The 23,113-nt window shown below is 33.7% G+C and overlaps 3 protein-coding genes across 8 annotated transcripts; all 3 read right to left on the bottom strand.

The window, feature by feature from the left end:
- Window positions 1–280: 280 nt before the first annotated feature.
- On the bottom strand, window positions 281–2,019 carry LOC125224169. 5 transcript variants are annotated; one of them, XR_007176834.1, is made up of 3 exons: window positions 1,558–2,019; window positions 1,387–1,478; window positions 281–897 (listed from the first exon to the last, which is right to left on the bottom strand). XR_007176834.1 is itself a non-coding variant. In XM_048127527.1 (3 exons), the coding sequence occupies exons 1-3, from the start codon at window positions 1,834–1,836 to the stop codon at window positions 452–454; spliced, it is 858 nt and encodes a 285-aa protein (XP_047983484.1). In that variant the 5' UTR covers window positions 1,837–2,019; the 3' UTR covers window positions 281–451. The 5 variants fall into 5 exon arrangements, 3 of the variants coding, with proteins under 3 accessions (XP_047983484.1, XP_047983485.1, XP_047983486.1); XM_048127527.1 differs by having other exon boundaries at window positions 281–942; window positions 1,387–1,474; XM_048127528.1 differs by having other exon boundaries at window positions 281–906; window positions 1,387–1,474.
- A 2,547-nt stretch (window positions 2,020–4,566) lies between these two features.
- Window positions 4,567–8,814, bottom strand: LOC125222831 (histone deacetylase 19-like). Of its 2 annotated transcripts, none has more exons than XM_048125662.1 (7): window positions 8,725–8,814; window positions 7,681–8,251; window positions 6,615–7,055; window positions 5,972–6,202; window positions 5,251–5,321; window positions 5,113–5,170; window positions 4,567–4,891 (listed from the first exon to the last, which is right to left on the bottom strand). In XM_048125662.1, the coding sequence occupies exons 2-7, from the start codon at window positions 8,206–8,208 to the stop codon at window positions 4,826–4,828; spliced, it is 1,395 nt and encodes a 464-aa protein (XP_047981619.1). In that variant the 5' UTR covers window positions 8,209–8,251; window positions 8,725–8,814; the 3' UTR covers window positions 4,567–4,825. The 2 variants fall into 2 exon arrangements, with proteins under 2 accessions (XP_047981619.1, XP_047981618.1); XM_048125661.1 differs by lacking the exon at window positions 8,725–8,814 and adding an exon at window positions 8,628–8,720.
- A 1,096-nt stretch (window positions 8,815–9,910) lies between these two features.
- Window positions 9,911–18,187, bottom strand: LOC125218527 (kinesin-like protein KIN-7N). Its single transcript, XM_048120212.1, has 18 exons — window positions 17,984–18,187; window positions 17,799–17,888; window positions 17,223–17,341; window positions 17,031–17,144; window positions 16,873–16,954; window positions 16,707–16,774; window positions 16,483–16,554; window positions 15,981–16,123; window positions 15,808–15,910; window positions 15,616–15,696; window positions 14,881–14,949; window positions 14,757–14,816; window positions 14,543–14,695; window positions 14,025–14,303; window positions 13,336–13,422; window positions 13,047–13,205; window positions 12,685–12,954; window positions 9,911–11,624 (listed from the first exon to the last, which is right to left on the bottom strand). The coding sequence occupies exons 1-18, from the start codon at window positions 18,126–18,128 to the stop codon at window positions 10,056–10,058; spliced, it is 3,663 nt and encodes a 1,220-aa protein (XP_047976169.1). The 5' UTR covers window positions 18,129–18,187; the 3' UTR covers window positions 9,911–10,055.
- Window positions 18,188–23,113: the final 4,926 nt, after the last annotated feature.

The following is a 23,113-nucleotide window of genomic DNA, read 5'->3' as shown; positions in this document are numbered from 1 at the left end:
ACAAAATATAGAACATCTTAACCCCTAAGACCCCAAATGATCTACTCCTACTAGTATTTGTACAACATCAATTTTCATCTATACTATAACTAATAATATCTATTTAATTATATAATTTTAAACTATATATAAAATCAATTAATTTTTTTTTATCATCTACTAAATTCTAAGTATATTGAATTAGTATATGATTTATAAAAAAATAATTTATCTACTTGATTAAAGTACTCCTATATTCTTATCAAATAGTTAAAAAACTTTAATATTTTATGCATAATCATACAGAAAAATTAATTATATTTAATCAAAAAATTCTATATTAACTAAACAAGTTTAATATTTTGTATATTAAACATAATCATACAACTCTGTTGCTTTCCAACAGGTCATGTACCAGTTTTGTCGTCTTACTATATCTACAAAAGTTGGTAACAACACTAAAACCAATTCACTAGCATGTAACAATCTCATTAATAATATCCTCCAAAATAGCATCTCCAATCTCCATGGAAACCTCATCTTTGTGTTGTTGAGAATCAAATCCCCACTCTCCCAATGAAGCCATGAAATCACATTTCACAACATGAGATATGCTGTTTTCATGTATTGATTCTTGGCTCCATTGCCACACATTCTCACACACAGCCTTCCAAAGCTCCTCAGCTCCCAATATCTTCTTCAGCTGCTTCCCGCCTCCCCCTTCGTTCTCCATCACTTCTCTCACGCAGTCGACTAGAAGCTTCTTCGAGTGCTGGAGTGCCCTCTTGTTTATGCTGTAGTGATGATGATGAGAATGTTCGTTGCATTCTTGAGATTTTGGGGCACTTTTATGCTTTGATTTGCGTTGAGAAATCGACTTTGAGGATTCCCCTTTTGTTTTCTTGAATTTGTATTGCCCTGCACAAGCTGGAATCAGGGAGTTTTGCTGTGGTTTGCCCGATTCTGGTTTTGCAAACCAACTTCATGCTTATTGCGCTTTCCTCTTGATTTGTCTTTATTTTTTTGGAAATTATCGAAAATCGAAAACATGGTTGCAGAAATAGTTTTTGGAACAAACCAAAATTTAACTGAATAATTTACCTTATTCTTTAATATGTATATGAATTTGGAAGCCAAAACATACCGTATAAAATTAGTAAATTCTTACCAGTATTGTTTTTTCTATCCGTCACTATTTTGAAATACTATTAAATGGGAGTAGGATTTAATAACTAAACGACGTCGTTTACTACCAAGTAAGTCACTTAATCTGAGTTTCTAAAGTACAAAACAACATACTCATGTACTTCCCATGTCAGCTTTGGTTTAACATAGCGGTTAAACAATTAATAATTGCACTAAATATTCATAGAAAAAATTTAAATTTATAGAAATTATAATACATACTCGGATGAAGTGGTGGGGCTTCTGATTCTGTTTCTTCAAGAACTGAGATTGGGCTGAGCTGTTTATCACAATCTTCTTCCACTGATCTCTAGCTTCAACGAAACATCAAACATATATAATTTGTCACATTTATTAAATTTGTAATGAAACAATGATCTAATTAATTTGTACCTCATCTTCCAAATCCGAGCAAGAACTGTAGAAAGTTGTGGAAGAGAACTCATCGTCATGATTTTTGTCATCATTTTTTCTGGGATTCTTGATTTTCTTTCTATTGTTATGCAGCAGAATTCTGCTGAAAACTGCTCGGACTACTTCCGAGCAGTTTGGGATGGCTTGCCGCCGTCTCTTCTTGAGGCTGCAACGCGCAAAGCCTCGTTCAAGAAGGTAAACTTCGAGAGCGAATGGCTCTTGTTGCTCCTGCAGAAATTCTCCCAGCAATTTAGGCATGGCCTCTGATTTCGAAGAAGATGATGTTTGTTGCTTGTGTAATAAATGTGTATAGACAAATGGATTTTCTCTTCAATTTGTGAATGAATTATGGGAGACTATTTGATGAGTTTGAGGCTTAAATATGGAGGGATGGGCATGAACTCTTTATACATACTACTCCATATAGTTATGGTGTTTTTGGGACCTGATGCACGCACAAAAAAATGTTGGTCAGGACTTTCGTTAAACTTATTTTCTTTTTATATTAACATAACCTTTTCTGTCAAACTCATAGCATTTTTTTTTTCTTCCTTTCTTTTGTGCAATTTCGGTCCTTTTTAATCTTCCCACCACCATCAATTTGGTCATCTTAGTAAAAGTTGAAGATAATTTTTGACAATTTCGACAATAGAAAAAAGAAAGGTGTCATTTTGTAGTAGTTTATGAATTTAACTATAATTATTAAACGGTTGGAATTTGTGTTGGAGGGATCAATGTATCTTAAGATAAAAGTAACCACAAACAGAAATTAGGCAATAAACAAAGTAGATAAAAGTTAAGGTGTAACTTCAGTTTGCTAAAAAAAGAAAAGTGGAGTAAATGGAAGTTGTGCTACAACATCAGTTTGATCAAACAAACAATGCTTCACGATCACTCATCGAGTCTTTTTTTTTTCTTTCCAAATTATCGTTGTATGAGAAGAAAAAAAGAGGAAAATTATTTATACAAATAAAATTTATTGTTGTAGCGAAAAAATTCAAAAAGAAAAAGAAAATGCAACATAATCTTTTGTTTGTTGTTTATTGGATGGTCCTCGTGATTTGGCTGTCTTGTTTTCATGGAAACATAACTTGACACTAACAGAATCATTGTCGAATTGGATCGAATTGCCCAAATTTAATTAAATCAGACTAAATTCAATCTATTTGAACCAACTTCAATAGCATAATCTTGATTTTTACTCGCCTTAGATTTCTGTGGGTCCCATTTATGTTGCTTTGTCTCAAAACTCACACATAATTGTACACCCGCTTGAGTCCTAGAGTTTTTTTTTAAAGATGGACGGAAAAAAAGAAGAAGAAGAGTAGTCTCACACGTGCATACCCATGGAATTCCTTGAGTCCTACACCCGCTTGAGTCCTATTTGGTACGAGAGTAGCACCTATCAAATCTGTTAAGCCCTCCTCGAATTCCTCGAATATATAGTCTCACACATGCATACCCATGAAAGTCGAAGTCGCTCCTTGTCTGTGTCTATGCTCCGGCATTGCACATTCAATGTTACCAACCTTGATTTAATGAAAATAATATATGGTCTAATTGAACATTGATACGGAGCTAAAATACAGCCAACTCCATGTGCATGGATCTCGTTTTCATTATTAATTCCACCTCCAATTATATTTTTATTTGGAGTATTGAAATAGATGATAGAAAATCAGATGCACCATCATTTACCAATTTCATGTATAACACAAGATTTATTATACACTATTATTGTATGATTAGAGAGTGGCCTTTTTCTGTGAAAGAACTTGTACACATATATGATCTCGAATTGGTACTAATTAGGTCAGGAAAATTAAATTAATAGAGTAATTCAATATTCTATAGATGCAATTAATTAATGTGAGCCTCCAATATTAGCTCAATAAGTGAAATAAAATGTACCCCCAATAAAAAAGGGTTAGAAAAAGTTAGTGGAAAACCAGTAAAACTACGCTACCAAAAGAATACAAAAGAGTGTACAATTATTTGCTATTGCTGTGTTCTTTCGGTATTCAATTATGAATCATTCACTCGGTATTAGAAATTACAAATAAATACGGAGTATAAATTTTAAGCAAAAACAACTATTTAAATCATAAAGTGGCAAAAACAAATATAAGTCTCAACGTATTAAATCAGTAAATTTTAATTTTTCTCAATTGTCTCGTTCATATATAAATCAATATCTTTTGTTGATGTTCAAAACGGCGTGTAAGATTGCTTCATCTACAATTAGTATAAATTAGTTATTGCTTAATCGAAAAAGACTATCGATTAGTGATGGTAGAGAGACATGAAAAAACAGATTATGGCTACCTAACAATTAATAGGGGAATATTCTGCAAAAACAATTAACTCGATTGGGAATGTTAGAAATCTATTGAACAGATTTAATCAATTATTGGTAAGATGATGGTTCTAAGCCAAACAAGAGTATCAACAGTAGCGTGTTTTCCTCCTCTAAAGCATACATCGACGTGCTTTACTGATGTTGCAAGCCGTTGAGCACGCTGTGCTCGGACGCAAAATTTATGTAAAAGATAGAGCCCACCACATGCTATTATGGTGGCAGTTTTAATAATTCACAAAAACTAGAGTTTAGTCTATTATTCTTCTTTTTATCTACAGATACACTTATTTCCATAATTTAATTTTTTTATTTTAGTGTTTAATTAGGTAATTTTTGATTTATTTTAAATTTATAACTTTTAATAGAATTTTATACTTTTTACTTATTCATAAAATAATTTAATTGAAAATTATAAATAAGAAATGAGAAATATGTAAAATAGGTGGAGACTTTGGTGTGGGCCAAGTGTGAAGGCTATGGTCCAATGTTTTACGAGGGGCTTTGGCCCATAAACTAGTTGTGAATGCATAAAACACCTGTATAAAGTTTAATATTGAAACAATAAATAGTGACCAATTTGATACAAGCATCATAGTTTAATAACAATTAATAAAAATTAACCACACATATATATGAAGATGTTAAGTTTCATTACTCGGAAAATAAATGAATTCAAGCAAGGCAGCAAAGTAATAATATAATCATTACAGTTTTCTCTCAGCAGCTCTAGATGAGGATTTGCGATGCTTGCATAAATTTACCAAAGTGATCACAGTTATACATCTGCAAATTCATGTCTGAATCCCCGACCTCGTCTGTAAATTTACCCACATTTAGAGTATTTCACCAAAATTACTTACACTATAGTGTGGAGTTGTGCAATAGCCCTTAGGCAAGGGGTTCGGAGCATTGCAGATCAACTTCCCGATCCGGCTCATCCTCTTTGACAACATCCTACAACAAGAAAAAGTAAGGCATTATTATTGAAGATTAGGGAAATTTGTAACATTTCTTGGGAATTTTGCATACGGCGAAGAGACGAATGAGCAAATGTAGTTTCCTGTTCGCATAACTTAACATGGTAAACATACAAAATCATTACCAAACAAATCCTACAATTTTGAAGCTACACCAGTTACTTTTAGGAAAGATAAATCAGAATAGCATTTAAGTACCATGTCTTTTGGTTCGGGTTCAGCTAATTCACTCTTCACTCTGCCTGGTAGAGGCTTCCTGTGCACAAAAGGATATTCGAAAGCATTCAAGAGAAGAGAACAGATATCAAAAGAAGTGCACAAATAAAATAAATGTACCGTTCATCATCAAGTTCCATATCAGAGTCGGGGTCATATCTCTCATCCTCTCCATCATGATCTTCTTCCATCTGCATAGAAAACATGTTGAAAACAGTTCAAAGTAGAGTTCCAAAGGATGAGACCTTTGAATTTGAGCTGTGTAGGCGACAGATGAAAGTAACTGCACATTAGGTGAGATTTAGTAATTGTTTCTTCATTTTTTCTACTTCGACAAAGTTTGTCCTTATTTTCAGAAAAGGTTATACAGTAGTATAAAATATTATCATGCTACAGTTCTTTTGGGAAACAAAAACTGAGGTACAATAATCCAAATATCTAACAGACGTGTAAAATGCCTATAGATAAACTGCAATATCAAATTCCTCCGAGTTAAAATGGTTTTCACGAGTAAACCATCCATAAATTAAAAAGTGCACATTTAGCAAAGGGTGAAAATGATGGAAAACTCGCATCAATTTTTCAGTACATATCCTGCTATTTAGGTGAATCAAATCCTCAATGTCATCAGTCGAGAACAACTCATGGATAAGCAAACAAGCAAGGGGTGCATTAACTGTGTTGGAAGTGGAAGGCTGGCAGCTTACTCATTATTGGCGCAATGAAACATACTCATTAATGGCGCAATAAAATATACGCATTCTGTACAAATGTTGCATGCCATATGAATAGCTCAAGTCATACAATTATAATAAACCTAATTATGAGATGTAAAGGTAACCTGTGGCAGTTCACTATCTGGTGGCCGCTCCTGAAATTGGACACTTGGTGCATGCTGAAGCCTTGAGAGGTTTTCAAGAAGCTTTGATTTGATCTCTTCCAACAAATGACGCGAGTTCTTATTTTCCATGTTACTTGGAGCAACATGCAGAGTATAATCAGGACCGAAATACTCATAGTATTCATGCTGTGGTATCTTGTCATCAAGTTCAATGCCAAGTGCTACACTTGTCTGTAAAATCAAAATTGGCAAGCATTAATAAGAGAAACTGTCATGACAACGGACTGAGAAGGGGGGTGGGGAGCAGAAATAGAAATGATCGTAGAGATGAATTTAGAGGAAGTATGCCAAAGCCTTCTCATTTTCCATGAATGTTAAGATGTGGGCTTTGGGGGGTTGGGGGGGGGGTTCTATACAACGTTACTGTTTCATTTTATGAGAGAACACACTTACCACAGGGATTTTTAAAGTCACACAAAATATACTTTGTTTAAATCATTAAAGAGTTGATATGTATTTTTCATTTCACACCTGGGCTAATATAAGTACAAGTTACCAAATAACTTTTCTGCAGAAGCAGTAAAAAAATGAAACAGCTTCATGATTTGGTTCAAAGTGACAGGTGGCTAGAATATTGGCTTACCTCATAACACCAGCAACGAGCAACATTACGTATGGTGTAACCACCACCACCCACCAACAGGAGAGGGACGTTGAATGATCTCATAAACCTCACACACTCGGCATGACCCTTAATGGAGAGATTAAAGCATCCTAACCGATCTCCAGACAGCGAGTCTGCACCACATTGTAATACTACCGCACCAGGTTTAAAAATCTCCATAACCTTTCCCATTATTGGCTTAAATAGAGACTGATAGCTTTCGTCATCAATTCCATCATCCAAGGGAACATTAAGAGAGTAATATTTTCCCTTCCCAAATCCAATGTCTCGTACATCACCTGTCCCAGGAAAATAATCTCCAAATTTATGAAAAGAAACAGTCATCACCCTATCTGTGGTGTAAAATGCTTCCTCGACTCCATCACCATGGTGAATATCAATGTCTATATAGAGAACACGCTGCAAAAATTAAATGACTTAATTAAAAAACAATAAAAAGCCAACGTAGAGAATGCAGTACCAAATACTGTCTAATCAACATGCTCCGGACATCTAAATAACAGCAGGATAAATCCTGGTGAGTATGCAGCAAAGAAGTGTTTTAAAAAATTTAAGGTAAGAACTTGTGAAAACGGAACATCCATATACCACCAAAATTGGAAATTGATAGACGAAAGGCATTTGGGGCAGCAATAATCATACCATAAATTTGTCAAAATGAGTACATAAAGAAACTTAAAATGGACTCTAATCTGTTCAACATAATTAAAATTAAAGACTAGAGTCAGAACGTTAGTCTAATTTTGTGGTATGATAGTGCCTTGGCATGTCCATGGTTAAGTTCTTTTTTTCAACTCCACATCAAATTGACTAAGTGGAAATTCATGCTATGAATGATTAACTTGGTATGCTTGAAAAAATTTCTAAGATGAGTTTTAGCAGAGACAAGCTGTAGCAACATATAAAAACAACAACAGATTCACAAATACACATATTTCATGCAAGATGCTTGCTCCAGAATCCTGCAATCCAAGAAATCTGTAAACACAAAGCAGAAAAGAGGGCACAGAAGTAAAAAAACAACCTCATGAACTTTTAGGAGTTCTAAGATAGCCAGCACGATGTCATTCACATAACAAAATCCAGAAGCCTCGCATTTCTTGGCATGATGCAACCCACCAGCCCAATTCACTGCTATATCACAATGACCATGATTTAGCTTCACGGCCCCACCAACCGAACCACCTGCAGAAGTCTGGCAGAACGAGTACAGACCATCGAATACAGGACAGTCTTCACCAACATTAAACCTCTTCAGCTGCCTGAGCTGTTCCTGTTGTGTCTCCGGTGTGATGGTCCTCAGAAAATTAACATAATCATCAGCGTGAAATCTGGCAAGATCTTTGTCTCTGGCGGGATTCGGCTTGAGAACATGCATATGCTGCAACATTCCATAATGTGCAAGAAGCGCGTGCGTCATGCGCATCCTGTGAGGCTTCATCGGGTGACCTTGCCCGTAGTAATAATTCCCTACCTCAGGGTCATAGAAATAGCTTACTTTCCGCTTGACCCCATCGGCTCCACCTGGTAGAGAATTGCCTCCGGTATCCATTCTCCGATGATAAATTAATTACTGTCAATCCTCAACGAAACAACTGAAAAATAGCAACAAGGAAATAGATAATTGGCGAGTGAAATAGGACAAGTACGTTAACGACATGAAAATAATCTGTAGAGTGAGATTTACAGAAGAACAATTCGCTATCCAGTAAAAAAAAACTGGCTAAATCGTAAATTGAGGGTTTGGTTTGTCCAAGGCAAAGAAAAATCTACGATCGAATGCAAATTCCAACTCAAACCTAAGTTTATTTTCAAAGTCGCAAATCATAATATAATTAAGCAAAATGATTAAGCAATAATCTATGAAGAAATTGTTCAGAAAAATCAACAAATCTACAATTGCCTAAACTACAGCGGATGAACAAAGAGCAAAAAGGAGTAACGGTAAAGTTCAATTTATTCAAAAGAAACCTCAACATCAAAAGCAGCTAGTACTCGAAGATCATACAATGCACAGCGACGAAAAAGAATTAACGAGTATAGCAGCGATAAACGAGAGAGAGTTTACCAGAGAGATGAAGAAGGTTAGAACAATTGCAAGATTTTAAGCGGCAGAGGTATTTATGAATTATTATTCGCTTTAATTTTTCTGTTTAGGTAAGTATCGAAATGGAAATTTCTGGAATTTTGTTCGCTCACGATTTAAATATTTATTTAATTTTCCATATATTTCTTAGTGTTACGTCATAATAGTTTGGCTTAAAATTGCAAAGAAATGGCGTTTACGAGTAATTATCTATTAATGTAGTTTGAATTTTTCATATTAGTAGCTTAAATTCCACTTATCAAAATAATTTATCCTAGGCAATTTTATTGAACAAAACTTGTGTGTGGGCGAATTTAGGTTATAGTAGTATTAATATAGGTTATGATATTTATGATACTAATGGAAAATGATTAAATATTAAATAAAATTCTTAACAATGCAGGAATTTGCACACTCACTTTGTCTTTTTCTTCTTGCCCCTTTAAGAAAAACCAAGATAAGGTGGTCTGTACGAACTTAGGCACACCTTCCGAGTGTCGCGGACTCGAGATTGTCTGTTTCGAAAATTCAAAAATGTGCGATCATCTTTGTGACATTAGGCACATTAATTAGGAAAATAGTTATGACATTACTGAAAAGGATTAATTACTAAATAAAATTCTTAATTATGTAGGACATCACGCGTAAGCAAGATTGTCTCTTTCAAAATTTCAGAGATAAGGTGATGCGTGCCTATTTACGCACATTAATTAGGAAAATAGTAATGGAATTTATAACAATATTTATATAAAAGTTAAATATTTATAAAATCCGAGACGAGGTGGTGCGTGCGAATCTAGGCACATTAGTTAGGAAACTAGTTACTGATACTACTTAAAAGGATTGAAAATTAAATAAAATTGTTAACTATAGTATGTTCAAAATCGTGTGCTCACCTTGTCGATGGCACGCATGCAAGATTGTCTCTTTTAGAAAAACTTGAGATAAATTAGTGTGCAAATTTAGACACATTAATTAAAAAAATGTTGTGGTATTTATGATATTTATTACAAGGAAATCATGCTTCATCTTGCAGGTGGCGCACACGAGACTGTCTCTTACAAAAAAATCCAAATTCAAAACTTAATTTTGGTAATTTTGGTAATGGACAACACATGTTTGAATGAAAAATGGTAAAACAAGAGAGAGATATAGAGAGTACCATTGATTTGCAATCTCAAACAAACCACATGCACAAAGCATGAGATCACCAAATTCCTCAATTTAATGTCATTACATAAACAGAAAATAATTGAATCATGTTACATAACTAAATAAGTTTAGATGTAGCACAGCAGAGATATTAGAGACCTTCAAGATCCATGAGACTTGGATAGTGAAGTTGGATTCTGCGTCTTCATGGTCTCCAGCAAAGATTTGAACTCACTTTGTAAAGACGTTACTGACCTCTGTCGACTCGCAAAAGCAGCGTTAAACTGCTTGATCTCTTCCTCGAGCTTCTTTCTCCTCCTAACTTCAGTGTTAAGCTCCTTTAGAACTCTGTCCTTTTCGCCAGTTACTTGTGTAAGAATCTGAGCTGAACTCGAGATTCTACGGAGCATTGTATCTCGCTCTTCTTTTACAATACAAAACTCCTTTTCCAAGCTATGAAGTTTCCCTTCGGAGACCTTAAGAAGCTGGTTTTTAACTTCCAACTCTTTTTCCAAGTCATTGTGTTTATGTTTGATATCTTCGACTTCATTTTCCAATGAATGGTGTATTTGAGACGAACTGGAGATTCTTTCAATCGCTGCATCTCGCTCTTCTGTTACAAGACAGAACTCCCTTTCCATGCTTTGATATTTTCCTTCGGAAACCTCAAGTAGGCGACCTTTAGCTTCCAACTCTTTTTCTAAGTCATTGCGCTTATGTTTGATTTCTTCGACTTCATTTTCCAGTGCCTGGAGTATTTGGGACGAACTAGAGATTCTTTCAAGCGCTGCATCTCGTCCTTCTGTTACAAGACGGAACTCCGTTTCCATGATCTGATATTTTTCTTCAGAAACCCCAAGAAGCTGACTTTTAACTTCCAACTCCCTTTCTAAGTCATTGTGCTTATGTTTGATTTCTTTGACTTCATTTTCCAATGCTTGTAGCATTTGAGAAGAACTCGAGATTCTTTCAAGCGCTGCATCACGGTCTTCTGTTACAAGACGGAACTCCCTCTCCATGCTTTGATATTTTACTTCAGAAACCTTGAACAGCTCAATTTTATCTTCCAGCTCTTTTTCCAAGTCACTGTACTTATTTTTTATTTCTCTGACTTCATTTTCCAATGCTTGGAGCATTTGTGATGAACGAGAGATTCTTTCAAGCGCTGCATCTCTGTCTTCTGTTACAAGATGGAACTCCCTCTCTACGCTTTGATATTTCATTTCAAGAACCTCAAGTAGCTGATTTTTAACATCCAACTCTTTTTCTAAGTCACTGCACTTTTGTTTGATTTCTTTAACTTCATTTTCCAATGCCCGGAGCGTTTGGGATGAACTGGATATTCTTTCAAGCGCTGCATCACGGTCTTCTGTTACAAGACGGAACTCCCTCTCCATGCTCTGATATTTTCCTTCAGAAACCTCGAGTAGCTCAATTTTATCTTCCAGCTCTTTTTCCAAGTCACTGTACTTATGTTTGATTTCTCTGACTTCGTTTTCCAATGCCTGGAGCATTTGAGATGAGCTGGAGGTTCTTTGAAGCATTGCATCCCGACCTTCTTTTACAAGGCGGAACTCCCTTTCCAAGCTATGAAGTTTTCCTTCGGAAACCTCAAGCAGCTGATTTTTAACTTCCAGCTCTTTTTCCAAGTCATTGTACTTATGCTTGATTTCTCTGACTTCATTTTCCAATGCCTGCTTCCAACAAGCAATTACTCCTCCCAAAGTGCCCTTCACATTGAAACACTAGTTTTAAGGGTTTGAAAAAGAATGTTACTCAACATATTTGTACCTAATGTATTCTTAAAAATTACTGGAATCAAGAAAATTTTTCAATCTGAATGGTGAAAAAAAATCACAAATCTAAAAAATAATCAGCATATATATATCTGTGATTGAAGAAATAAACATTAAGGTCCATGATACCATCTAATAAAGTCTAAAAGGCAACAGTTCCTATGATTCCTGCCCCCTGATTCTGACATGGTGGTTAATAGATATACTATGACCCAACATCCGGCTTGAGGTTTTGGCAAGTCATAAACTTCCAGACTGCATATGCGACTGAGTTCAGAATCTCACCTCGTCTACTACCTTATAATTTAAAATACAAAGAAGCAGAGATTACACCAGAAAGATGAAAATGACAAGAGAGGACTGTTTCTGAAAATTGCATCATGCAAAGGACTGTTTATAGAAAAAACTTTCAGAGCATGAATAATGCTCTGGTATAGTTCTTATCTTTAAAATGCCTTCTGCATCTTAATTTTAACCCAAGCTAACCTTATCTAAATGAGCAGTTATCACCTCTACTATTGAATATTGATTGCACATAGCTTATCTTAAGAAAAACATGTCATAAACTTATAGCCCTATACAGCTCACAACTGTAACAGAATGACTAATAGTTCTGTAGAGCTGCCTACCAGAAGGCTCTTTTTCTTAACCATGAATGTCCAAACAATCCCTCCCCTATATAACATTGGAAAAATGAGTCAAATTGGCATACTCATTCCTGGCATCCAGCACACCTAAAACTATTTCAATTGGTTACAATATACACATTCCACTTAAAAACAACAATATATGGAAAAATAGTACTCCTACTAGTAAGTAAGCTAAAGAAGAAGTTCACAGAGTATTTAACAAGATAAGACGTAGATTAATCATCAGAAAAGAAGTCTGTATAACCTGCGATTATGAGCTTGAAGTAGGAGAAACACATTCCAATTGTGAGGACAAATAAGAAAATTGGCATGTAAGATCTTGATACATATGAGCAGGCAGCTACCTTAGTATTGCTGTTGTTAGAAGAATTCCCCTTATATTCATTCCCCACAGTTGATCCATCTGATGAACCTAAGGAGTAAACTGCATCACTCAGCTTTTGATGGAGATTGTTGTATTGCTCTTGTACAAAGCAATCATTTAATGGCGAGGGTCTCTTGCTATCCACAGCCATCAGTAGATGAGATTCTAAAGTTGAGAAAAGGGAGGTTCCAACTTCAGTTGTGGTGGCAAGTATTTGAGCAATTTCAGATTTCTCATCAGCTACAGTGTTCTGCTTAGGGAATATATCGCAAAGATAGTAGTGTTTAGCAAAATTCTCTATGTTCAGATTTTCTTTACCTGAATGCAGTAAAACTGATGTACCTGTATAACAGAAAAAACTTCGTTGTGAATGCCTTTGCAATGTGTCACAGTCTCAAGGAGCTTTTGTGGAACTTCTCGTGCTGTCAATATCTCGAGTTGAAGTTCAGATTTCTCTCTTGTCAATTGGTCATTGAATGAGACTTGTTCTGTATACTTCCTCTAGAGTACGTACAAACAGCAAAAGAAGAAGAATTGGCTTGTTGACTCATGCCATTAACGTAAATAAAGAACAAGCTGAAGTTGGAGAGTACTAGTCATACAGAGGTACAACCATTTACCAGAAACTAACCTTCAATTCATCTCTTTCCTCTATGGCAAACTCTAGCTGTCTGCGGAGGTTTTGTATTTCTTGATTGGTATTATCCATTGAGCAATCCTATACAGATACAAATTTTAAACCAGCTTGGACAGCATAATTAAGCATAAGTTAATGCCGAAAGTAAATAGAAGTAAATATCCTTGTAGCAAGACAAGGAACATCATGATTTATCATTTATGTAGGAACATATACAGTCTCCATTCGTACTCCCTTCTAAAATTCTAGAGTGCCTAGAAGAATAAAAGGGATGACATTTCAATATGAAATAATGTGTTTCACTTTTTTATAACTTAGGCCCAATAATATAGCCTTGGTTCTAGGGATGCCAGGACATCCTATTTCACATTCTTAATCAGATGAGTAACTTTCTCAGATATCATGAATACATGTAAAGAAATCATTCCTCGTGGTAACATGTCTAATATGTACTGTATGACACAAATGATAACCCATATCATGAAACTCCCATTGCATCACTTCCGGAGCCAAATATTGCAAATAAGACTACCAATCTACCACCTTACAAAAGCACAGCTGGAAGAGAATTTACTTTGAGATGAATTAGAACAAGTCCTTCTAACAAGTAACAGAACTTATGAAACAAAGGTAACAATTTAGTGTACACCAGAAACAATTGTTGAAAGTTATTAGTAAAATACCTCACTAAATGGAAATGATTGGACCTTCCTCGAAGGAGTCGTATGAAGTGAATCAAGGTCAGCTATGTAACCTTTATTCATTTTCATCCATGTGTCTTCATCAGCACAATCACCAAACACATCTGGAAGAGGGCTACACTCTGGTTGGCTTGAATAACGTGATCGCTTAGCGACAAAGCCATTAGGAACTGTTTTAATACATGGTGTACTAAAAGCATCTTCTTGGCGCATGCTGTGACTACTAGTACTTTCATCTGGAAGGAATTCTTTGACCCCATTCTGTCAAGCAGCATCAATTTTATATGTACACTAATCAGAAGAATATAATGAGTATAAACAGAACACACACACGACTTCAAATCAAACATAATAATTAACATATCAGTCTTTAGCATTGTTTGCTCTCACAAAACCTGGTTAGACGACCTAAATTATGTCAACGGAAACACAAAATAAATATATCAAAATTAGAAAGGAGAATGCAGCCTAAAACTGAGGTCAGGAAGAGAAAGTTATACATCAGAAGAGCTTCTATCAGAGTCTGTCAAGGTAACCAGATTGCTAAGATTGTGAATTTTCATTTGCTGCTCCTTAATCCATTGTTCCCGCTCTTTTTGTGATCTCCTTTCCTCTTCTAGTTCTGTGGCGAGCTTCTCCCGCTCCAATTCATACTGTTACAACAATAAAAGGCATTAGGATGTTTCAGTCAACTTATGAAGAGGAAGAAGTTACCTTTAGCATGTCATTCCTCAGTTTCAAGATTTCTTTCTCCAATACTTCAGCATGAGATCCCTATAGAAGAAATATAATTAGATTGTGCTCGGTCTACTTGGCCTGAAAATAAATGATCGAGTACCTGAAGTTTACTCCGAAGATCCTCTATTTCTAATTTTTGTCTCTTCAATAGGGCAGCATCCGTCAATATCTGGAAAACATTAAAATTAGTCAGGTTCTTATCTGCGAATGGAAGATCTATTTACTTAGTTCCAATGACAACGCAAAGCTCCAGTTTACAGCAAAGATAGCAACAATATTTATAAATGAAAACGATATTTGATTTTGTGAATGCAGTGTTATTTTAAAAGAAAAGGCAAGGAAATGATAATCTGGTAAGCAAACATAGAAGGAAACAGTAATGAGTAATCACTCTCCAGGATGGGAACTAAACATTTTGGTGAATCTATCTAACTACGTTCTGGAATGCATTATTTTATTACCATATCCTCTAAAATGTGCATCTTAACAACTCATATCGTTTCAAAAGAAGTTCAAATTTCACTGTATAAAAGTAGTTATGCTGGACTATGCAGGAGTAAGAAGAATGTATCATCAGATATACGTTATACTTCTTAACAACTCAAATCGTTTCAAAGAAGTTCAACTTTCACTGTACGAAAGTAGTTATGCTGCACTATACAGGAGTAAGAAGAATGTATCATCAGACATTCGTTATACGTGAGAATGTATTACAATGGGAGAATTTAAGCAGTGCAAAGTTATATTAGCAGTTTCTTCACATGCCACATCTGAAGTCAAGTAAGGAAGAAGCAATATAGACGTCCATGAGATTTTCCAAACAATTATAACAAACCTCATTCACTTGAACACAGTTGGCTATCCTCTTTGCTCTGCTAGCAAACTGAAGAGTCCCTTTTGATTCTTCTATGTGGATCTGTATGTATTATTAATTATTACCAACATAAACATGATATGAAATTGATTTAGTTTCAACTTGAAAAAAAAAATAAAGAAAAGTAGCAACTATGTAATTTCATCTAAGTACCTCTTCAGGCGCAACAGTACAAATTATTGAAGTTTTTGCATTTCCACCTAATGCCGGCTGAAGAATGCGAGTAAGCTTACTGTCCCGATAAGGAATGTGAGCACTGCAAATAATATATTATGATGAGTTATAGACTTAAATATCTGGTATAACAAAGAGACACCTACAACTACCTTTGCTTTCCACCCTCGCTCAGTTTGTTGATCACATTACCAAGAATCATTAAGCTCTTGTTAATGTTCTTTCCTTCCTTCAAACGAACTCCGCCAGCACCAGTTTTTGCTACTCTCTCAGACCCAGCTAAGTCAACTAGATTCTACTTCCAACAATTAAAGCAGCATCGAACAAATATAACAAAATGAGAAGATATGTTAGAATAATTTTATGGTAAGAAAAAGAGAAAGTTTAACAGAATCAGAGATTAGTTCTAGGGAAAAGAATTATATTGTGAGTTTGTTTCCATGCTAATTATTAGGTGAGTATATCAAGTCTTTTTAAACCTTTTACCGTTCTCTTAGTAAGCAATTTTATTTCAAATAAAATACTTCCACTTTAGACATGCTCCCACATTTCGCTTACACAATACTGGCTAGGTCTGATCAAATGATTCAATAAATTGAGTTATAAGGACAGAAACAAATTAACATTGATTGACTTGCTTAAATAGGTACAAACCAGGACAGAGACACGGATAGCATCGTCAGGACTATCATTGAATTTGTTATCCTTCCCTTTGCTTTCGATTACCTAATCGTGAAATAAAATGCATTGCATTGCAGTTAATGAGATGCACATATATCATAAATCAATCATTTAATGCAATAGACATAAACTTCCATGCCTCATTAGACAGAGAAAGGGAGAGAGGGAGAAGAAGTAGAAGAAGAGAAAGAGCATACCATCCTAAAAATAGTATGTGATCTACTGCTACGAGCATTCATGTTGGTCTCACCAAAATGCCTATTAGCTGCCACAGAGAAAATCTAAGAACTTACAAGTATATGAACCCAAGAAAAAACATACTGAATAATGCAATTTCACTTGTGTTCTAATCCAAGATCAAACCTTCTCCAAGTTGGATAAGTTGGAGCACTTGGTCAGCACTGTTTACAATTTCCTCCCTTAGACCTGCAACAAATACTCCACGCTAGAAGGAAACAAATGTCATTAATCTTGTTGTACATTTTAACAAACACGTTATAATGGACGTAACCAAGACTCACCACCAAACTCTCATGAATCTGAAGTTTTTGATTTTCCACAGCAAAAAGATCATTGATTTCTTCATTGTAAATTTCCATGTATGCAACTCGAATCAGAAACTCTCTATCTGATGTCTAAAACACACAAACCATACTAAATCATGTTAGATACAAATTGCAACATTTATCATTGGCGGAAAAATGCTATCTTACCTCTTCTATTTTTTCAAAAATGTCTTTGATAGCTCTATGGATAATTCCTGGATCATTTTCAGAACCATTCATAGTAAAAGTTTTCCCACTACTAGTCTGTCCATAAGCAAATGCAGTTCCTACATTACCATAAATCGTCTCAGTGAGATACTATTACAGATAATAAAACAGAATGGTCAACGGAGATGTAACTTTTGCTCATGAAAGGACAACCGCAACAAATATGAATTTAAGAAGGGAAAATCAATCAACTCAAATCATCACAAGAATGATGGTGACAGGAACAAACAAAATTTAATAGTAGTTTTCTAACTCAGTAGCTATCCATTCACTCTTAGTCTGAATCTCCTTTACAGCTCCACATGAAATAGGAATTATCGACATAACCAGCCCAAAACTCTTTACTTTACACTCATAATTTATTCATTCACCTTATCTAACAATCGTTGCACTAACTAATTTAATCTGCTCTAGCTTCCATAGCTCGTGATAATCATTTGCATTTTATTCTCTACTCAAAAGTATAAGAAATAATTGAGCTCGTACCCGATCCAGAAAATAAAAAACTAAACTCACCATTAAACCCCTCCATAGCAGCATTAATTAGGTCCTTGATCAGAAGCCTGTACACTGTAGCATTACTGCATTCCTGATCGAACAAATGATCTGCACAAAAATAAAATCACAAAATGGAAAGCATTAGCATCAAATTATGCAAATAATTGAGGTCGTACACACACAGATACTCGATCTGAGCTTACCAAAAGCATAGGAAACCCCAGAAATGGGGGTGCCGTGAGATCTGTGGAGAGAAATACGGTTGCTATCGACCTTCCAGTGAAATCCATTAACATTTTCGTCATTTGCAGATGGTCTCACTCTCACTGCAACGCAGATCTTCTCCATTTCTCTTGCTAATAGTCGCGCAGACTGATCTTACTCCCCTCTTTCTTTCTCTTTCTCAATTCTTCTTCGTGTTTTATGGGTACTAATAATTTCAAATTTGTGGTGTCGTTTAGCCAAACGGGCGGATGGCGATTGAAATTTGAAAATGGTGGAATTACGGAATTAGCCATTGAATTGGGCTTCTGATGTTTGGGCCAAATTAATAACTTACGATCTAAAACCCATGCTTATTTTACTCCCATTACTAGTGACTAAATGGTTTTAGTGATCAAAATATCTAGAGAGTAACTACCATAATAGTCTCATCTTATCAAAATATGCATTAATAGTCCTTAAAAATATTTTATAGCATTCTTAGTACGATAAGACTAAAATAATCCTAAAATATGAATTTTTAATGTTTAAGAGCATTTTGGACCTTAAATACTAGTAGTATACTATTTTTGTATTTTTAATTACTTAAAATAGGTTATTGTCATTATATGTTTAAAAATAAATACAGCCTTAAAATAGTTTAATTATAATTTATTTATTTTTAAAATTAAATATTATTCATTATAAAACTCAGCCTATTTCACTTAAAAAATTTAATTAAATTTTTTTTTGAGAAGGAAAAATATTATAGTGAACAATAGTAATTTTTTTCTTAAAAAATGTTACTTAAAAAAATGCTCCTTAAGTGAAAAGTAAATATTTTAGTTACGTTAATTAAAATATAATATAGTAAAAAAGTATTTCTTTTTAAGTATAATAAATTTTTATAATATAGTGAAAAAGTATTTCTTTTTAAGTATAATAATTAAAATTTATGTAACGTAAATTAAAGTGAACTCTTGCAAGTAACATTTTTAATAAAAAATATTAAAGTAAAATAAAATAACTTTTTTTTATTAAATAAAGCTCAATCTGTACGTTATTCAAGTAACTATTTAAAAATTTAAGTGAATTATAATTCCAAAGAAAATGTTTTATATTATAAAATATAAAATCAACTAGTGCCAAAAATATAAATTTTTTCTGCCTGAAAAGGGGCTTTTAGAGCACTCCCAATGGTGCCGGCTAAAAGTCGGCGTTTTTTCGCCGTCTATCGCCGAGTTATCGCCGACCAATGGGAGAGGTCGGCGATATTTCGGCGATTTTTCCTCCCGTTTTATCGCCAACCAGCGAAAAATCGCTGGATTATCGCCGAATTATCGCACACAGTGGTCGGCGATAGTTCGGCGATAAATATATTTTTTGTTTTTTGTTTTTAATTTCCCCCCTATAAATACACACCTTCTCTTCATTCTCTCCCCATCCTCATCTCTTTTCTCTCTTCATTCTCTCCTCATCGAAATAAAACGAACTTTATTTGTTTTGTCTTAATACAACGAACTTTATTACTATTATTTGTTTTGTCTTATAAATTAAATTAGCTAGCTTTATTATATACAAAAATAAAACAATTAAATTAGTGATGATGTAAAAATGAAATGTTGAGTTAGGGAGAAATAAGGGAGAAACCATTGGAGCAGTTGGCTAAAAAATGGGGATAAATTATGGTGCTGATGTGGCGCTAGTTAGGGAGAAATAAGGGAGGTTTTAGGAAAACTGTTGGGAATGCTCTTATATATGTCCAAAAAAATTGCAAGACTAAAGAGGTACCAAAAATGTTATTCTCTCCGTCCCTGAAAATTTGTCACCTATTTTCTTTATTGTTCATCCCTAAAAATTTGTCACCTTTCACTTTTATCATTTTTGGTAATGGACCCCTTATTCCACTAACTCATTCTCACTCACATTTTATTTTAAAATTAATATATAAAAATAGGATCCACATGCCACTAACTTTTTCAACCCACTTTCTATTACATTTCTTAAAACTTGTGCCGGGTCAAATGGTGACGAATTTTGGGGGACGGAGGGAGTATTTCCAAAGACCAAAAGTGCCCTCCATGTCATTTAGGAGATTTTTTCGAATGCAAAGGGGTATAAAGGACCGACAGGTACCAAAAATGTGATTCTTAGGGACCAAAAAGACTATACAATTTTTAGGGATCATTGGTGCATATTTCGACAAGATCAGGGACTATTAGGGTAGTTCACTCAAATATCTTATCCGATTTAATCAAATAAATAGTACTCCCTCCGTCCCGGCTAAGATGACAAATTGCTTAGCCGGCACGAGATTTTAGGAGTTATTGGTTAAAGTGTTTAATTGGAGAGAGAGAAGGTGAATGTAAGTATTAAAGTAGAGAGATAAAGAAAGATGAATATTTTAATAGAAGTGAGAAAAAGTGGTTGAATGTATTAATTGGAGAGAGAAAGTTACCAAAAAAGGAAATGTGTCATCTTAGTTGGGACAGACTAAAAAGGAAAACGTGTCATCTTAAGCGGGACGGAGGGAATAGTAATAGTTAAAGTGGGTAAAACAGTAAAGTAAAAGCGAGAATAATGTAGATAAGAGTTTTCTCTATATTATTTTTGCTCTTACTATGCTATTTATCCACTTTACCTATTTATTAGTACGAATTTTTAAAAACAAGTGAAAAAAAAAAATGTCTCAACTTTCTTGGGACAAATCATATAAAACTCATGGATTATTCCATCCATCCAATAAAATAAGAACTTTGAAGACGATACCATTGGCGAAGCCAATGGAAGAATGGTGGAAGCACATGCCTCTCCTCAAAAAATTTTATACATGGTATTCTTCTTCTAATTTATAAATTTATTTAAAATTCTTCTTTAAATGCCCTTCTCAACATCTTAAAAACTTGTTTATAATAAGATATTGCTAAAGTTTATGATAAATTACAAACCAGTCCATTATTGTTTATATATTTGTTGTTGAAAATACATACCTTGGTTCTTTATGTGTTGCTGTGGAAGAAATAATATCATTAATTTTGATTTAAGGAAAAAATGTAAGAAGATATCATTACGAGAAAAAAGACGACGGTAGGAAAGATGATGCTGTGGTCGGCGTTAGGTATATCAAGATTGAAGAGTTATAAAAATTTGAATATTTTAGTTTGTAATAATAATATTAATGTTGATAGTATTTGTTATTTTAGTGTTAATGTTGTTAATAAGGATATTTTTTTAAAACTTGTGAACTATTGTTTTGTTGTTATCATGTAAAGTTATGTTCTTATTTATGTATATTTATTCTTTCTTTTTTTCAATTATGAACTTTTTTCATTAATTATAAGTTGTGCACTAATTAGTTTGTATTAATGGTGTTTTATTGTGATTGCTTTGTTTGTATTAATCTTTCATTTATCTTATTATACATTTCTTATTTAATATAATGATATAAAATTATGGCATTGAAATATGGCGATAGTAACACAACCTTGTCAATTCTATTTGAACAAAGATATAAGTGGTAAAGCCATAAAGTCAAATAAAATACTCTTCTTCAAACAAAAACTAAACGTATTTTCATTGATTTATTAAATATGTATTAATATAAAGGGTGGTAAAGCCATAAAGTCAAATAAAATAGTCTTCTTCAAACAAAAATCTACCTATTATGACTAAGCATATTTTCATTGATTTATTAAGTAGGTGTAATTAATATGAGAAAATTTTATGGCATGTGCATAGCACGGATGGCGATATTAATTTGTTATACTAAAGAAGTATTATATGAGGAGAAAAGATAAGTTTATTTTTATGCAAATTTATAATAAATATGGTCTCTATTTGTAGAGAATGAAATATTATAAATTTTAGTATATTTTTTACTAAATATACAAAAGAAATATTCCCTCCGTTTCGCCATAGTTGAGGCGGAACTTTTGGGCACGGAGTTTTAGAAATGAATGTTGGATGTATTAAATAAATAGATAAAAAAAAAAAGCAAGAGAGAGAAAAAAGTAAAGAGAATAAAGTTATAAAGTAAATAAAGTAGAGAGAATAAAGTATAAAGTGAATAAAGTAGAGAGAATAAAGTAAAAGAAAGTAAAGTAAGAAAGAAAAAAAAGTTACCATATATAGAAATGACTCAACTATGAAAAAACTTTTCGAAATAAAAAATGACTCAACTATGGCGAAACGAAGGGAGTAGTACGTATTAAAAAAAATATCAGAGATTGTAGCATGCAAGACCAAGTGGTTCGAGGTGAATGAAACCAAGCAATATTTTTATTTATTTTAATTATGTGCTGCTCGCTTCAAGACAAAAATAGATCGATGTGTTAAATTGGGAATAATTTTAAAATTACGATTTGGTCTAATTACGACGATTACGAGATTTCGACACCAGACGAAAAGATAAAACATGGCCCTACCTACCATTCATTGATTCGTGACTTTGGATAGTGCGGTGGTATTGTTTTTTTTTTTTCAATCTCACAATAGTCTTATTTTTTAGAGTGAACTACACAAATGGTGCCTGGACTATGGGTTTATCTCGCCCATAGTCTCTGGACTTTAAAAATATCGCCAGTAGTCCCTGGACTAAGGGTTTATCTCGAAATTGGTCCTTTTGACTTTTTTTGGTACGAAAATACCCATTGATATTATTTTGGGGGGTTTGGGCAATTTGGTCTTTTTACACTTTTAACATTTTAAATCTGATATTATTTTAGTTATGTACTAACTTTGATATTATTTCAAAATTATCATTCTTCTTTCATTTTGTTATCCTTCACTGAATTTTTTTATTTCAATATTAGATTTAATTTTATAAAATTAAATTTAATATTTAGATTTTTAAATATCAATAAATTTTTTAATGAAAACTATTAATTCATGGACACTATAAATATTGATTAAAACTATTAATTTTTGTTATTTAATATAATATTCAATTGAATTGAAGAAGTACAGAAAAATAATATTAATCATGATGGAAAAATAAGAGTTATTCTATTTAGCCTCCGTTCGGTTGTTATAATTGCTTGTGATTAAATATTATGAAGTTGACTAAAAATTTGATCCTACTTAAAATTTTATATAGGAGTATTTTTGTTGAAATTTTCTAGTAAATTTTGATT

This window comes from Salvia hispanica, chromosome 4 (genome assembly GCF_023119035.1).
Source record: "Salvia hispanica cultivar TCC Black 2014 chromosome 4, UniMelb_Shisp_WGS_1.0, whole genome shotgun sequence".
Lineage (NCBI taxonomy): Eukaryota > Viridiplantae > Streptophyta > Magnoliopsida > Lamiales > Lamiaceae > Salvia > Salvia hispanica.
This window is presented reverse-complemented; position numbering and strand designations above follow the sequence as displayed.

What these genes read in the sequence shown, in the direction of transcription:
- LOC125222831 (XM_048125662.1), bottom strand. Translation starts at nt 8,208, where the DNA reads ATGGATACCGGAGGCAATTCTCTACCAGGTGGAGCCGATGGGGTCAAG. An exon ending in CTCGTTGCTGGTGTTATGAG is followed by an intron (nt 6,203 to 6,614) that starts GTAAGCCAATAT and finishes TTGATTTTACAG; the next exon opens with ACAAGTGTAGCACTTGGCAT. An exon ending in AACCCGAACCAAAAGACATG is followed by an intron (nt 4,892 to 5,112) that starts GTACTTAAATGC and finishes TTCTTGTTGTAG; the next exon opens with GATGTTGTCAAAGAGGATGA.
- LOC125224169 (XM_048127527.1), bottom strand. Translation starts at nt 1,836, where the DNA reads ATGCCTAAATTGCTGGGAGAATTTCTGCAGGAGCAACAAGAGCCATTC. An exon ending in GCTCGGATTTGGAAGATGAG is followed by an intron (nt 1,475 to 1,557) that starts GTACAAATTAAT and finishes CGTTGAAGCTAG; the next exon opens with AGATCAGTGGAAGAAGATTG. An exon ending in AGCCCCACCACTTCATCCGA is followed by an intron (nt 943 to 1,386) that starts GTATGTATTATA and finishes TTGCAAAACCAG; the next exon opens with AATCGGGCAAACCACAGCAA.
- LOC125218527 (XM_048120212.1), bottom strand. Translation starts at nt 18,128, where the DNA reads ATGGAGAAGATCTGCGTTGCAGTGAGAGTGAGACCATCTGCAAATGAC. An exon ending in ACTGTGTTCAAGTGAATGAG is followed by an intron (nt 14,950 to 15,615) that starts GTTTGTTATAAT and finishes AATGTTTTCCAG; the next exon opens with ATATTGACGGATGCTGCCCT. An exon ending in AGGAAAGAGATGAATTGAAG is followed by an intron (nt 13,206 to 13,335) that starts GTTAGTTTCTGG and finishes TACGTACTCTAG; the next exon opens with AGGAAGTATACAGAACAAGT.